This window comes from Drosophila willistoni (assembly GCF_018902025.1).
Source record: "Drosophila willistoni isolate 14030-0811.24 chromosome 2R unlocalized genomic scaffold, UCI_dwil_1.1 Seg167, whole genome shotgun sequence".
Taxonomy (NCBI): domain Eukaryota; kingdom Metazoa; phylum Arthropoda; class Insecta; order Diptera; family Drosophilidae; genus Drosophila; species Drosophila willistoni.
Window position 1 is genome coordinate 16,525,962 of NW_025814050.1, and position 15,173 is coordinate 16,541,134.

The 15,173-nt window shown below is 42.5% G+C and overlaps 4 protein-coding genes across 4 annotated transcripts; 3 read left to right on the forward strand and 1 right to left on the reverse strand.

Moving 5' to 3' along the window:
* The first annotated feature begins 299 nt into the window (after positions 1-299).
* LOC6642613 (sorting nexin-29) lies at positions 300-2,194 on the forward strand. The gene has a single exon (XM_002065150.4). The coding sequence runs from the start codon at positions 487-489 to the stop codon at positions 2,002-2,004; it is 1,518 nt and encodes a 505-aa protein (XP_002065186.1). The 5' UTR covers positions 300-486; the 3' UTR covers positions 2,005-2,194.
* A 325-nt stretch (positions 2,195-2,519) lies between these two features.
* Positions 2,520-3,365, forward strand: LOC6642614 (WASH complex subunit 3). The gene is made up of 2 exons (XM_002065151.4): positions 2,520-3,057; positions 3,125-3,365. Exons 1-2 carry the CDS (start codon positions 2,564-2,566, stop codon positions 3,162-3,164), a joined length of 534 nt encoding a protein of 177 aa, XP_002065187.1. The 5' UTR covers positions 2,520-2,563; the 3' UTR covers positions 3,165-3,365.
* LOC6642615 (60S ribosomal protein L44) lies at positions 3,245-4,173 on the reverse strand. Its single transcript, XM_002065152.4, has 3 exons — positions 4,077-4,173; positions 3,717-3,890; positions 3,245-3,461 (listed from the first exon to the last, which is right to left on the reverse strand). The coding sequence occupies exons 1-3, from the start codon at positions 4,077-4,079 to the stop codon at positions 3,324-3,326; spliced, it is 315 nt and encodes a 104-aa protein (XP_002065188.2). The 5' UTR covers positions 4,080-4,173; the 3' UTR covers positions 3,245-3,323.
* Positions 4,174-4,346: 173 nt separating this feature from the next.
* On the forward strand, positions 4,347-15,147 carry LOC6642617 (multiple epidermal growth factor-like domains protein 8). Its single transcript, XM_023176051.2, has 5 exons — positions 4,347-5,067; positions 5,150-5,566; positions 6,517-8,445; positions 8,506-13,312; positions 13,380-15,147. The coding sequence occupies exons 1-5, from the start codon at positions 4,648-4,650 to the stop codon at positions 14,630-14,632; spliced, it is 8,826 nt and encodes a 2,941-aa protein (XP_023031819.1). The 5' UTR covers positions 4,347-4,647; the 3' UTR covers positions 14,633-15,147.
* The last annotated feature ends 26 nt before the right edge of the window (positions 15,148-15,173 follow it).

Here is a 15,173-nt window from a genome sequence, read left to right on the forward strand (position 1 = left end):
GAGAAGTATCAAAGAACTGATGCAAAAAATATAACTATTCTCATTAAAATTTTAGTTGTTGGAATTTTACAAAATTAATTTTAATTTAATATCTTTTTCCATAAATCAAATATTCTTGACAAAAATTTACGTATTAAAAAAAAATTAATCAAAGATGATACATGCCTAAAAAATCTAAAACTTCCTATCTAATAAACATTCTTATTCATTTTATGTATCATATTAGTGTCAAAACAACGTATATTTTTATTGTGAAATAAGTATATTAATTTTAAAAGAAAATAGAAAAATAGTTTTTCAGTTTGAACTACGTGAACTGAATACCATCTCTAATTGCGTATTTCCTTTTGCGCATTTATATTTCCAGGGCTACATAGCCAGCGATTTTATTAACCAGGTTGGCAAGCCAAATAGATGACTAACAACAAAAGCAACAAACAATGAAAAGCAAATAGCAAACAAATCAAAATAAAAGTTAAACAAAACATGCCAGAAAATGCTTTACCAGAGGCAACGCGAGCTGCATTGAGCGGAAGCACATTTGGTCAGCGTCGCGAGGATATCTTTAGACGACTTCAACAAAGTGCTCAACAGATTTCAAAGAATTACGCGGGCATTGGCAAGGAATTCGCAACGGAGCGAGATGAGACTGTTCAGGATTTTTGTGAGGCTCTGGAGGATATGCTGGGCTACGGCCTACGCCAGACGATAAATGTAGCAATGACGGCAGCTAGCATTTTTCAAAATATGCAAGAAATCGTAACGGGTGGTATGGGGGTAGTCGTTGGGGGCGGCACTGGAGAGACAACATTCTGGGATTTTTGCCAACAACATTTGACGCCCCATGAAAAACAGCGTTACATGGAACTGAAACAGATCTGGACCAAAACGGGAAGAGGACGAGCTTTTCTTCGGTCTACGTTGAATGAAAGACGCCTACAAAGTCATGTTCTTACCTGGTTAAGTGATGAGGAGCAATTAAATCGATATTATACGCCATGGTCCCTATTACTTAACGAGGAGGCAGCGAAAAAATTGCCAGAAATTTTGGATAGCCTTCAGAATGTTGTGTTTGCCTTACAGGTGGATACAACAGAACTAAATGCACCCCGACGGACGACTGAAGCACCTGTGATCCGTGAAGAACCTATAATTTTTGCTCCTCAGCCTGTCCCAGTGGCTGTAAAACGACGTCAAGAGCGTCCTGTTGAACGTCCCATCGAAGGAGCAAGTTCTACAGAGGATCTGCTTGGCGCATTAAGTCCCAAAGAGGCTCTTGAGGTTCAACAAATTATATCTAACCAAGCTGTGGACCAGAAGCTAACGCTTCCTAACACAAATAAAGCGTATTCTCCACCCTGTGATCCAATAGAACCTGAACTAGAATTCCTAAAGACACCTCTGCCTGATGTTTATGCCGAAACAGATGCTTACGAAGATCGTAGCGATACCTCGTCACAATGGAGCAAGTCTTCCTCATCGGCCAATGTAATTACCAGCCAGCAAACAGCCTTAGAAGATCAATTGCATCAACTAACCGAACGCTGTGCCCTACTCGAAACTCGTGTGGCCGAATTGAATCTTCAGAATCGACAGCTAATCCGACGCCTAACCAAACAATTTGAAGAATCTGGAATCGATCCAAACTCTTCGTTTTGTTCAAACTTTCTCATAACCATTCCACAGGTGAAGCTGACCAAAACCCACTACACCTACGAAATTCACATAACAATGCGACAACGTCTCGAACATTGGACTCTGTTTAGACGATATAGCGAGTTCAATAAGCTACACAAATCCCTTCTGCGGACTCATCCCAGTGTCCATGCCGTAGAGTTTCCGCCAAAGAAACATTTTGGCAATATGAAATTGGTATTCGTCGAGGAACGGCGTCAGCAATTGCAAATCTATTTGCTCAATCTTGTCGAGACATTGCCGCAGGTGGAGAGCTGCAAATCTAAAGCGGAATTGCAAAAATGTTTTCCCTTCTTCCGGGAGAGTTAGCCAAAAATTCAAATTGAAATTAAAATAAGGCAATTTACGTTATGCTCGAAATGGAGAAGTATTCAATTTGGTTATTATGTTATTGAGAGAGATTTCAATTTGTTTTATTTACATGTGTAATATTATTGGAACCTGTCCAAGAATGATATTAAATAAAGTTTAAGTATTTTTTGACGAATAACAATAAAAATCAGAGTTTAATATTGCAAATGAGATCTTAAACTAAATTAAATCAATTTTTAGAGTTAAAATATAAATTTTTTTCAAAAAATAACCATATTTATAACTATTTTAAAATTTTGAAAATTCACTTAACTACATAGCAAAGTCATGATGGAATCTTTTTAAAAAATTTTTTAAAATGGTTTTAATTATTTCAGTAAAAAGAATCGTTAAATACTTTGTTTTACGGCACCCTGTATACGTGTCACGTAAAGTTTATTTAAAGCGCCACTGTGCTTATTTAAACAGTTCGGTCACACTATCTACATAACATATATGTATTTAATTAACTTTTTTTTTGTAGGCAATAGTCGGTAATAAACAATAAATAATACAAATGGAGGCAAGTGCTGCAATTACTGGCGATGTGGATAAAACGCAGATACCCCCATTAAATCAAAAACGTATATTGGCTTTCGTCAATCACTTTTTAATAAGCACCTGTAATTTTCTCAACGAATTCTCCATGGGATGTGAAACAAAATTTGTGCAAATGGAGAGACATTTACAGAAAATCGAAGCTTCATTAGTAATCTTGGAAACTAAACTTGCATCCATACCCAGCGACAATGACAACAATAATGAAACACCAAGCACGACGACAACAAAGAAAGAGGAAGAGCCAAACTCTTCAGTCGAAGAAGCAACAGATGAAATCGAGAACGATGAGGAAATCTCATCTGCTCTGGATGAAGTCTCACCACCAGTGGGCGTACGAGCTTGCGATGATATACGCTATAGAAAATTCTTTAAGATGCTTCAAGTGGGCGTGCCTGCTCCAGCGGTAAAGCAAAAAATGCAAACCGAAGGCCTAGAACCTCAAATACTAGAGTAAGTCATAGTTTTAATTTTTATCAACATTCTTATCATTGATTGATTTTAATTTCCGTTTTTTCAGTCAACCGAATCTTTTGCTAGCGGATGGTATGCGTGACTAGGATCTGGTATCCCATGCCTGAATACAGTTGATAGATAAATTGTGATATTTTCTTTTTGTTGACAAAACACTTTTTACGTCTACAAAATTTAATTTGTTTTATTAATAAAACAACTTAAAAAACACTTCATTTATGGGAGAGTTTGGAGCTAGAGTTGGCTTAGAACTGGATCATCTGTCCCTTGCGCTTCTTGTCACCACCCAACTCGAAGTGCTTGCAACGCTTCAGTGGAGTCTGCTTGCGGTATTTGCACTCAGTGCATTCCATACGGAGCACGATTTTCTTGGTGGTCTTGGCCTAAAATGGAATAGAAATGGCATTAGTAAAAATCCAATATTGACTTGGTAATATGTTGGGGTTTGTTTGAAGCTAGCGGTGAAGTTCATTAAGGTCCAGAGGATTAGATCCCAAATGGATTTGTCACCGCTTAGGCCACAATGGTTTTTGATTTAGCCACAGATTGTTCCCACCAAAAAGCCGGATTGCTAAGTTTAGCCACAGCAATTTAATTCTACTAAGGGCTATTATTCCTTGCAGGTGTTGGAAACTAACCTTCTTCCTGAAGATGGGCTTAGTCTGGCCACCGAAACCTTGCTGTTTCCTGTCGTAACGTCTACGACCCTGAGCACCCTTACGCTCCTTGGATTTCTTGTACTGCGTCACTTTGTGCAGCTTGTGGACCTTGCACTTTTTGCAGAAAGTGCGACGTTGTTTCGGTACATTCACCTAAAAAAGAAATTGAAAGTTTTAGTTTTTAGCTTCATTTCCCCGCATGCCATTTGAACTGTCTCAATTTTGAGGTTAGATTTCGAACAATATCCATTTGTTGTGATCGAACACTTATTATGATGTAGTTTTGACAGTTCTTATTAATTTAACAGCTTCCAATTGATTTGTTTATTGTGCACATACCATTTTTAACGATTTGCACTATTATTTGAATGCAAAAAATTCTAGCAGCACTTTGTCAAACAACGTGTCGGACAACGTACCACACAAAAAAGAACTCAATTTTCCCGATTTACACTAGGGTTGCAAAAATTCGTCTATCGATATACAAAAAATGCAACGATTACGCTCCCAGAGATGAGAGTTATTTTTTAATGGAAATTTACAAATATTCATGTTGCAGCCCTGGTGGACTTTGTTATTTACCAGCACTGTTAGTTGATTTCCCCCACATCGCTTTGCCAACACTAGACCGCTGCACCGTAAATAAATCGGAGTTTTCTTTTGTCGGGTGAAAACTGTTTTCGTTTGAAGAATTAATCAAAACAATTTCCTTTAAACCTATGGTCACGTCTGTGGCCAGGGTACCGAGTCGCGAATGTAAACACCGATTGCGGTTGCAGTTGCAGATGCAAATGGAATGGCTTAGTCTCTGTGCTTGCGCGAGTGTGTGTGTGTGTGTGTGCGTATGTGTGTTAGTGCTTGTGTGCGAATGTCAATTTGAATTTGCATAAAAAATAAAAAAGCAATTAAAATGCAAAGAATGTACGCCACGCTGCGGCTGGCAACCTTGACTTTCTGGATATTAATCGTTACCCAAACTCAGCGATTGCCGTTAGCATCATCGCTGCCAGCAGCGGCTCCCTTATCATCATCATCATCATCCTCCGCTTCAGCTGCTCCCTGCGATAGGAGTCGAAAAGTTTTCACCGATCCCTATGGCGAGATTAGCGATGGCCCACCCAGTCGCAATTATACACAAGATTCACATTGCGAGTGGCTGATCAAGGCTCGAAATGATAGCCAATTCATTACACTCACATTCCATAGCATGGGCACAGAGTGCTCCTATGATTATATCTATGTGTATGATGGGGATTCGTTCAATTCGACGCTGCTGGGAAGCTTCAGTGGACGCACTCAGCCCCAACGTCTGGTGGCCAGGAGTGGAAGTGTAAGTAAACGAAGGGAGTGAGACACGGGAGTCTCGTCTGTTTAATTTTGTATTCATTTTTAAATGTTATTTACTTTTTTAGATGCTCATCCTCATGTATAGCGATACGAATTATGTTTTGGATGGCTTCCGAGCCTCTTATTATATATCCAATTGTCTGAATAATTGTCACAATCATGGCAAATGTGTGGGCCATCAGTGTGTATGCCATGGCGAATGGGTTGGCCCGGATTGCGAGGATGAGGCCTGTCCCCAGAAATGTGGCGAACATCAAGGACGCGGCAAATGTCAGAAGAGCATATGCCATTGCTCATATGGCTGGAGCGGCAGATTGTGCGATCTAAGCGATTCACCAGCTGGTAGTAGTTGGCGTTGGCTGGCAACCGATGCCGAAGGCATGACCCCTCGAGCTGCTCACACAGCCGTCTATATGGATGATGAGGATGCACTCTATGTGTTTGGTGGCTACGATCTGAATCATGTGATTACCACTCTCCAGGTATGACTCATCAAGTTTGAGGGAACTTATCAGAACTATATCACTTTGAAAATGTTTTAATTAATAATGACACATATGTTTTCATATGTTTGAAAGGAAGGTTTCACTTAATTTATCTACTAATGGCTGCATAAGTCTGTATTTCATAGACTTACTTACATATATACTCATTCAAGTCAAGTTGTTACTTTAAATGACAAATCAATCCTAAACTTAGTACATTGAATCGTTAATGGGGGCTCATTTATAAATCACTTTAAAAATTGACAATAGATTGAATGAAACCCTGACAAGTTATTAAGTTATTGTGTCTAGTCTATAGAAAATTCAAAACTAGAGTAAAAAGCAACGTTTAAATTAGTATTTGACAATGCAACTGAGCAAAAAAAAAAGTGCCAGAACAGATTTATTGCACAAACTTTATTGTTTACAGCAAATGTTACCAAACTTTTTTCTAAATTCAACTCAATTTAAAATGCTCTATTAAAAATAGCAAAACTTAAACAGAAAATCCTTACAAAGATATTTTTCTGAAGTCAAGATTACTTCAAGTGGATATTTGTTTGGGAAACATTTTTTTTTTGTTTTTTTTTTTAGTTTAAGGATTTTTTAGTCAGGATAAAAATTATATTTAAGCTGATTCTAAAGCCGACTTATACTGAAATTTAAGACGATACTTCGTTGAGTAATCCTTGCCTCCATATGCCCTGTTTTTTAAGCCGAGAACCTTTTAAAAAGAACAAACTTACCCAAGGAAAAAATTTACTTCTTAACTTAAATTTGTTCCTAATTAAAAAACAAAAAAAACAATTTTCGTTTTTAGATTCACATTTTTGTTTAAAACTGACCACGAAACAGGCTCCTGTTTCAAAATAATCCTTAAACTTGACAAATATTTATTAAAAAATTTGTTTAAATAAAATAAATTATAATTTGTTTTTCTTCCACAGATTTATCGGTTTAGCTCTAGTCAATGGGAAGATGAATGGGGTATTCCTCTCCAGAGTCGACGGCATTTCTATCATCCGCATAAAATCGATCATACCCTCCTAAAGGCAGTGCTCCAGCATAAAAACGAAGATGAGGCCAAACTTTGGGGATTAAATAGCGATGTTAGCTTCTTTCGCAACATTTTGTACACATTGGCGGAATCGAATTTACATCAGCGTCGAACCCGATCCTCGTTGCCTCTGACCATAGTTAATGCAAATTCCACGGATGAAGAATTAAATGAATATCTTGAGGATATACTGGATGATGTGGTGACGGGTCCGCCAGGACGTTATGGACATGCTGCTGATCGTGTTCCGGGCGGATTTGTTATCTTTGGTGGCAAACATGCCAATGGTAGTTTCTACAATGATCTCTGGCTATATAATAATACTGTGAGTGGCACCAAATGGAAACAAATGGCAGTGGGATCACATTTAAAGCCACCTCCCCTGGCTAGGCACACCCTGAACACAGCTGGCGATAATCATTTGTATCTTTTTGGTGGCAGTCTAGAGACTGGAGAATTCTCCTCGAGCATATATCGCATTGAATTGCCCTTGACGGAGGATTCACAATGGGAACTCGTGCAACCAAGAGGTGGCAAGACTTTGGATGTCCGTTTGGCTGCCCATTCCACTGTGTATTACAAGGGAACCAACTCATTGATTGTTTTTGGTGGCATTATGACCAGTTTGGCGCGTTTTTCCAAGCTATCGGATAGAATATTTGCCTTTCAATTGGATCAACAGCATTGGACAGAGATTCTATATCCCCGAACAGCGTTGCGGGATACAAATATTCCAAGGGAGAGAGCTTTTCACACGGCAACCATATCGGGCAACTATATGATTGTTTTTGGCGGCTATACCCATCGTCATAACAAGGATGAAATCTGTTATGATAATCAAATGTATTGGTATCATTTAAGTTGTCACATTTGGATTAATCAGGTGATCTCCGAGGATGATAGTTTGTATCCCAAGAGGCAGGGTGTCTTTGCCCAGGCAGCTGCATTGCGTCGCAATCACACGCTACTCATTGTGGGCGGCTATCATGGCAATGTGAATGCTGATCTCTTTGCCTACGAATTGCCCCAGGTGTTGCGTGTGGAGAATAAGCTATATAATCCCGAGATGTCATGTCGTTTGCATTCTTCCCATACGGCTTGCCTCTCGAATCCCGAATGTGGTTGGTGTTCTGCCGATAGTAGTTGCTATGGACGCACAATTGGTGCCAATTGTACTACAAATCTGCAGACAACACGTTGCCCTGGCATTTGTCCCTCTCTGGGGGATTGTCATTCTTGTCTCGTGCATGGCTCGCGCTGGAGTGGCGATGTCAGTGATTCGTCATCGGCTGCCTTTTCGGTGGCCACCAAATTGGGCCTAAACGAATGCACTTGGTGTGTCCAGAATGCACGTTGTCATCATCGTGATGATAATTATGGCGTCTGTGGTGATAGTTCGGGATGGTGGGGCGCCCAGGGCACTGAAATACGACAACCAGCTCTCTGCACAAGTCACGATCGTCGTCCGGGACTCACGTATATCAAGTATCATTATCCCATCAATATGACCATGCCGGATTATGTGGCCATTGTGAATGCTACCATGGTGGATTTTGCTGCACCGCCACCAACCACACATTTTGAACAGAAATTGGAGGGAGAAATGTTGGCACGTCTTTTGGGTTTCGTTCGCCCACAACCTCAATGGAATAATTCAGCTATTCGCGTTTGCTCTAGCTATTCATCGGCCGTTTTAAGAGCTGGCTTGGGTCTGAATCTTGATGGACTGACCAATGTCACGGCACAAAATTCAAATCAATCGTATTGCAGTAATGTCCCTTTGCCCAGCATTGATCAGCCTTTTCTTATAGATTTTCAGGTGAGTTTGAATAACTTTAAAAAGATGAAACCCATTTCGAATAATTCTTTACTCTTCCAGGCACGTCGTCGCATTGGCTTGAATCAAATCTATAATAATTATCGAGCTAAAATGGAATTGCAACATTTGCATGCTGGTCAATTGAATGCTTTCACTTTTGAATATTTGGAACCATATTATTCTGGTGATTGTACACAATATTCCAATTGTTTGTATTGCCTAACAGATGCCTCCTGTTCGTGGTGTCCATTGACAGCGAAATGTCATTTGAAATCGGTTAATGAGAGTGAGGTTTGTGTGCGGCGAGACGAGGAGGCGGAGCAAACGCATTGGGCCTATCTCATTAGTCAGCCAAGTCAGTGTGCCAATTGCTCGAATTATGTGAGTTGTGAGGCGTGTGCCGGGAGCGGAGAATGTGAATGGTGGACAGAGGATGCACGCTGTGGTCGCTTGGGTAAATCTAATGGCAGTGTACGCGCCATAGCCGAATGTCCGAGATCATGCCGCGAACGTCAGGGTTGCCAGGAATGCTTGGGCGAACGTGGACGTTGCGTCTGGTGTGAGGCAAGTCGACAATGTTTCAGTTTCTCTGTCTACACGAGTGAATACCAGTTTGGCATGTGCCGCGAATGGATGGATCAGGTGGTGCCCAGACAGCCACAGCAGCAACAGCATCAGCAAACGCAATCAACTGGCGATTTTCTACCCCAACAACAATGTAAATCCTGTGAACAGCATCGCAATTGCTCCTCTTGTCTGCGTACTTTAAGTTGTGGCTGGTGCTTCGATCGCGACAATCCCATTGAGGGTCTCTGCATGCACGGCGATTTTAGCTACAGTTCCGGAAATTGTTCACTCGCCCTGAACAGCTCCAGTCAACATGATGCCGAATGGGCGTATGCCCAGTGCCCGGATGTAGATGAATGTGGTCTGGGCTTGCATGATTGTCACAAGGAGGCCAAGTGCACGAATACCCAAGGCAGTTACAATTGCCATTGTCGTCGTGGCTTTGTGGGCGATGGACGTTTTAGCTGCCAAAGGACATGCTATGAATTCTGCCAGAATGGACATTGCTCCGGGCCACCGGACTACATCTGCCGTTGTAATCTTGGATGGACAGGCAGCGATTGTAGTTTGAATTGTGGCTGCAATAATCATTCGACTTGCACGGAGCGACAGGGTAAATGTGATCAATGTCAGGCCTGGACAGAGGGTGAACGCTGTGAAAGATGTCGCCAGGGCAGCTTTGGTAATGCCACCTCCACCCAGGGCTGTCATCCCTGTGAGTGTAACGGCCATGGCAATCAGGATTTGGGCATTTGTAATGTCAGCAATGGGGAATGCTTTTGCAAGGATAATACCCAAGGACTCAAGTGTGATAAATGTGCACCCGGCTATTATGGTGTTCCCCTGGATGGGGGTCAGTGTTACTATCAATGTGAATCACGTGGCATTTTAACGGGCATTGGACGCAGTGCCATTGGCTCGTATCAATCGTATCGTTCCCCATGGGGTGCCAGCATCGAGGTACGCGAATGTCTTTGGATCCTGCAACCGAAAATTCTACAAGCCGAGAAATCTTTACTTCAATTGGAATTCCAATGGCAGACTCTTGTAATGGATTGCGATGAGAATGCTGTGTATATCTATGATAGTTTACCAGATCTTACGGGTGCTGCCCAGCAGAATCAATTGCTGGCTGTAATCTGTTCACCCTACAGTTCGGCACGCATCATTGAGGCACGTTCCAGTCATGTCACCGTCTACTATAAACAGGGTAGCGAACGTCGTCATTTTGGTTTCAATGCTTTGTATTCGGTGAAGAATTGTGCCGCCGGCAGTTGCTTGCCTCCGCATGTCTGTGATTCCCAGCAAAGATGTGTGTGTCCGGCTGGTTATGTGGGCGCTCGCTGTGAAGTGGAAATCTGTCCGAGTAATTGTAATGCCAAGCGAATGCAAGGCTACTGCGACATGGAATATGGACGTTGTATTTGCAGTAATGGCAGCTATGCTGGTTCGGATTGTGGAACTCTGGTGCAGAGAAATCATTTGGTTCTAACCGAACTCTTTAATACACAACTTTTGTCCGAGGCATTTGAACATTTGCGTAAGACAATTCCACGTTTCGGTCACTCGGTGAATGCGGATCGTCGGGGCTCGCTATGGATGTTTGGTGGCTATTCCCCCAGTCATGGACCACTCAATGATTTCCGACAATTTGATACGAAAAATGGCACATGGCTGCAAGTTACAGTGGAATCATCCACTCCAGAGGATCGTATGCCCTTGGGACGTTATTTTCATGCCGCTGAGATATTTGTGAAGAAGCAAATAATCTATATATACGGTGGCATTGGTCAGGATTCGCGTTTGCTGAAGGATTTCTGGATGTTCTCCATACAGAATCAACGTTGGAGTCAAATTGCTGTAGAGATTGAGTCCTCATCGAGGGGTGAATTGCCACCAGCTTTAGCTGGTCATACACTAACCCATTTGAGGTACCAAGATCACGAGAGTCTCATTCTTTTGGGTGGCTTAACGCTGAACAAATCCCGTCCACTGGAGCTATGGGAATATAATTTAGATTCCGGCCAATGGCAAGAGTTGGCAGCTCTGGGAGCCCGCATGCCTGTTCTATATGGTCATAGCTCTGTATATCATGCTGAGACGCATAGTGTTTATGTCTTTGGTGGTTATGCCACAGAGCCGCAGAATCTGTTATATGCCCTGGATTTAAATAAATTGAGTTGGACGGAATTGCCAAGTTTCCGGGAGCTGAATGCTCCATCGACTCTAATGCCGCGTGCAAGGTATTTCCATTCAGCCGTTAGTACGGATCACTATATGGTTGTCTATGGTGGACGTACCAAGCCGTATAATGCCAGTGATGTTCTAATTGCCTATGTCTATGCCTGTAATCAGTGGGTACGTCTGACCGAGGATGTGGAACTTATAGGACGTCTGCCGCCGGCCAGTTATGCTGAAGACATGGCCATAGATACCGATACGGGTGCAATTTACGTTATTGGCGGCTGGGATGGCAGTTCAACGCATAATCATGTGACCAGGATAACCATGCCCGAGGACATTTGTCAATTGTGGAGCAGTGGAAAGTATTTGTGTCGGCATTATATGGGTTGTAGCTTCTGTACCATCCAGAATACGTATAGCAGCAATTCGCATTGCTTTACCCAAGGGCGAGTGCCGTGTGCCAATCACAATGGCACTCTGGTGGTCAATAATGGAGCAGCCTGTTCGGATGCCTGGATGGCCAGTCGGAATTGTTCGAGTTTCGGCAGTTGTAGTGCTTGCTTAGCCTCTTGGCCCACCCATCAGGAATTGACCCCGGTTTGCCAATGGTGCGACGATTGCGGCATACGAGGCAGATGTGTTCCAGCTGGCGTGGATTGTGGACGCAGTAGCGATTGGTGTCACAATCAACTGAGTGTTGGAGTCTTGGGCTTGTGTCCGCTTCCGCAATGTTATCAACTGGGATGCGAAACGTGTATGCTGCAGCCGCAATGCAATTGGGCACGCAACGAATTGGGCGTGGTGGAATGCATATCCAAGGAATTGGTGGAGAAGAATCAATACGCTTTAGTGGAGCAGTGTCCCACGCCCTGTCACACGCACACGAATTGCACATCATGTCTGGCCGTGGGACAAGACCTCAAGGATTGCAAGTGGTCAACCATGTTGAATTCATGCATTTCGCCAAGTTCTCAACCGCTCCTATGTGCCGGAGGAGTTTGTGGTCTTGTCTTGGAGTCAAATGAGTTGGAACGTTGCCCGGAACCTTGTCATGTTTATGGTAAATGTTCGGATTGCCTGCAGCATGCCCATTGCGGTTGGTGTGCCCGTGAGGGTTACAATGGCGATGGCATTTGCACTGAGGGCGCCTTGGAGCATAAACGGGAATATCCATCCGGTTCGACATGTGATCTGATCTATGCCTCCTGGCGCAATGATTCGGAACCATTGAGTCATGCTGATGTTGTGTCCTGGCATTATGTTCAATGTCCCGCCGAGAATGAATGTATTAATGGCCATCATAGTTGTGATGCCATATCGGAGCAATGCATCGATCTGGATTCAGCTGAAGGCTACAAATGCACCTGTGCCCAGGGCTACAAAGATGAGCAGGGCATTTGTTCGCCCGTCTGTCATCAGGGTTGTGTACGCGGCAATTGCATCAAACCGGACATGTGTCAATGCGATTTCGGTTATGTGGGATCAAATTGTAGCATCCAATGTCTGTGCAATGGTCATTCCGATTGTGAGTCGAGTAGTTTGCTGGACAATTGTCTGCAATGTCATAATCACACAATGGGAGCCCAGTGTGAGAAGTGTCAACCTCTGTTTGTGGGTGATCCTCGTGATGGTCACTCGTGTCAACCGTGTTTGGACTATTGCAATGGTCATTCCGATGTTTGTGTGGCCTATGATGCCGATCCGGCTGTATTTAATATGACACGTTCCGAATTGGAGCGCATTTTGCCCGAAGGACCAACACATAATGCCACTTGCTTGCGTTGCAGCAATCACACGGATGGAGATCGTTGTGATAGCTGTCTCCAGGGCTATTTCCGTGGCAGTGAGGACTTGCAGAAGCCATGCCGGCTCTGTCAATGTCATGGACATGGCAATGTCTGTGATCCTGTGACTGGGGAGAAATGCAATTGTGCCAACAATACGGAAAGTGATGCCACTTGCACAGCGGGCGGTGGAAAGAATTCCGCACAACTATGCTGGAGTGTACAATGCTCCAAGTGTCGGGACTCGTATGCCGGCAATCCCACCGATGGCCATCAGTGTTACAAACAAATCACCGTGGAGTCGCGCATGTGCTTCGATGCCAAGCCCATAGGTAAGTAACCACATAGATTATGCCTTACCATTTCAATATTACAAGTTTTTTTTGTGTGCCCTTTCAGAGGAATGCAAATCGAAACCAGCTGCCCTAAAGCCTGGCCAAACTGTCTTCTTTGTCATTCAGCCCAGATTCATGAATGTGGACATTAGGATAATAATCGATGTGACCCAAGGGGAATTGGATGTCTTTATGTCACCGCAAGATGATTCTTTCATTGTGGAAACGAATGATACAAGTGGCTATCATGATATATTCCTGGACAATCGTTACAATTGGGGCCCGAAAATGAAACGAGATCATCCGCTTAACATTGCCTTGCCTCGTCATGATAATGCCACAATACAAAAGCTATTCACTCCGGAACGTCGCATCAGTGGCTTGGGCAGTGGAGGCGGCGGCGAGCGCATTGATCGTGGTGATAGAGGTTCCAGCTCATATTATATACCACAATTGCAGGATTGCAAGAGTCATGGTGGTCATAGTTTCATTGTCAAGGATCAGCATGCCAAGGACTTGAGCACACATGTAACTCTGAATCAATGTAATACTTTGTTGCGCCTTTTCGGCTTGAAGAATCGTTTGGTCTTGACATTGCCGCAACATGCTCACAATTTGAGTGCCACACGATTTTTTATTGCATTACGTGCCAGTTCTGGTCCAGAGCCGAGTTATGGTTCGGTGGTCTTTCGTCAGGATCAATTGCACATTGATCTCTTTGTCTTCTTTTCGGTGTTCTTTTCCTGCTTTTTCCTCTTCCTGGCCGTTTGTGTTATCGTGTGGAAGGTTAAGCAGGCAGCTGATTTGAGACGAGCTCGACGTCAACATGTCGTTGAGATGTTACATCTGGCGAAACGACCATTTGCCCAGATATTCCTTGCCTCCACTGCCGGTTTGGATATCGAGAGTCCTCAGCCAGCGACCACGAGCACTGGTACGTCAACAACAACACGTGCCATGCGACAAAGGGCACGTCAAGCTTTGCTAATGCAACAGGAGCAAGGAACAGAAATGCATCAACTTCACCACCAGCAGCAGCATCACCATCATCATCAACATCATCATCATCACCATCATCATACACATCATAGCAATCGTCGTTTAGCCACTGACATTATGCTGGTGGCCATTGAACCAACTTATGATAATCTTGCGGCAGTTGGAACAGTTTTTGTCAGTCTACCCGGACGTTCACGTGCTCCATTGAGCATTGCCATGGGCTCGACATTGATTGCCTATCCACGGCAATATCCACTCAATGCGCGACATTTTATGCGTGCCCAACGACATGGACATGTTGGACATCATCAAGCCTAAAGAACAAACAAACACACACATTACACACTGGCCAAAATAGTAAATTATATATATATATACATAAACGTATATATGTATATAGATTAGGAAATTTTTTGTACATACTCTTTTTAGATAACGAAAACTGCAAAAAAAAAAAAAAAATAATGGTACTACAAATTACCACTTACATTACTTCCATATTATATATATATATATATATATTTACATACAGGGGTTAATTCCATGATAATATTACATCAATCACTATGATTAGTTTGACGGATCATAAATGTATTTAACCCCCGTATATAAAGTACTTATATAATTATATAACTAAATATACAGGAATGCAGATAAATGTTAGTTAAAATTAAGACGAATTTTTAGTTGAAAAAACCCAGCTGAAAATCTCCATATATATGTCTCGAATTTGAACACGATATTTGAAACTAAAGTATTTATGTTTAGCCCAGTGCATAAGATAACCAAGTGAAAAGAAAGAAACAAACAGGCAAATGGCAAAATGAAAAACACAATAGGAATTTAAAATATATATACA

Excerpts from the sequence above, each read along its gene's own strand:
- LOC6642615 (XM_002065152.4), bottom strand. Across the intron at positions 3,462-3,716 it reads AGCCCATCTTCAGGAAGAAG|GCCAAGACCACCAAGAAAAT; the intron begins GTTAGTTTCCAA and ends ATTCCATTTTAG.
- LOC6642613 (XM_002065150.4), top strand. The coding sequence starts at position 487 with ATGCCAGAAAATGCTTTACCAGAGGCAACGCGAGCTGCATTGAGCGGA.
- LOC6642617 (XM_023176051.2), top strand. The coding sequence starts at position 4,648 with ATGCAAAGAATGTACGCCACGCTGCGGCTGGCAACCTTGACTTTCTGG. Across the intron at positions 8,446-8,505 it reads CTTTTCTTATAGATTTTCAG|GCACGTCGTCGCATTGGCTT; the intron begins GTGAGTTTGAAT and ends TTACTCTTCCAG. Across the intron at positions 13,313-13,379 it reads CTTCGATGCCAAGCCCATAG|AGGAATGCAAATCGAAACCA; the intron begins GTAAGTAACCAC and ends GTGCCCTTTCAG.
- LOC6642614 (XM_002065151.4), top strand. The coding sequence starts at position 2,564 with ATGGAGGCAAGTGCTGCAATTACTGGCGATGTGGATAAAACGCAGATA. Across the intron at positions 3,058-3,124 it reads CTAGAACCTCAAATACTAGA|TCAACCGAATCTTTTGCTAG; the intron begins GTAAGTCATAGT and ends CCGTTTTTTCAG.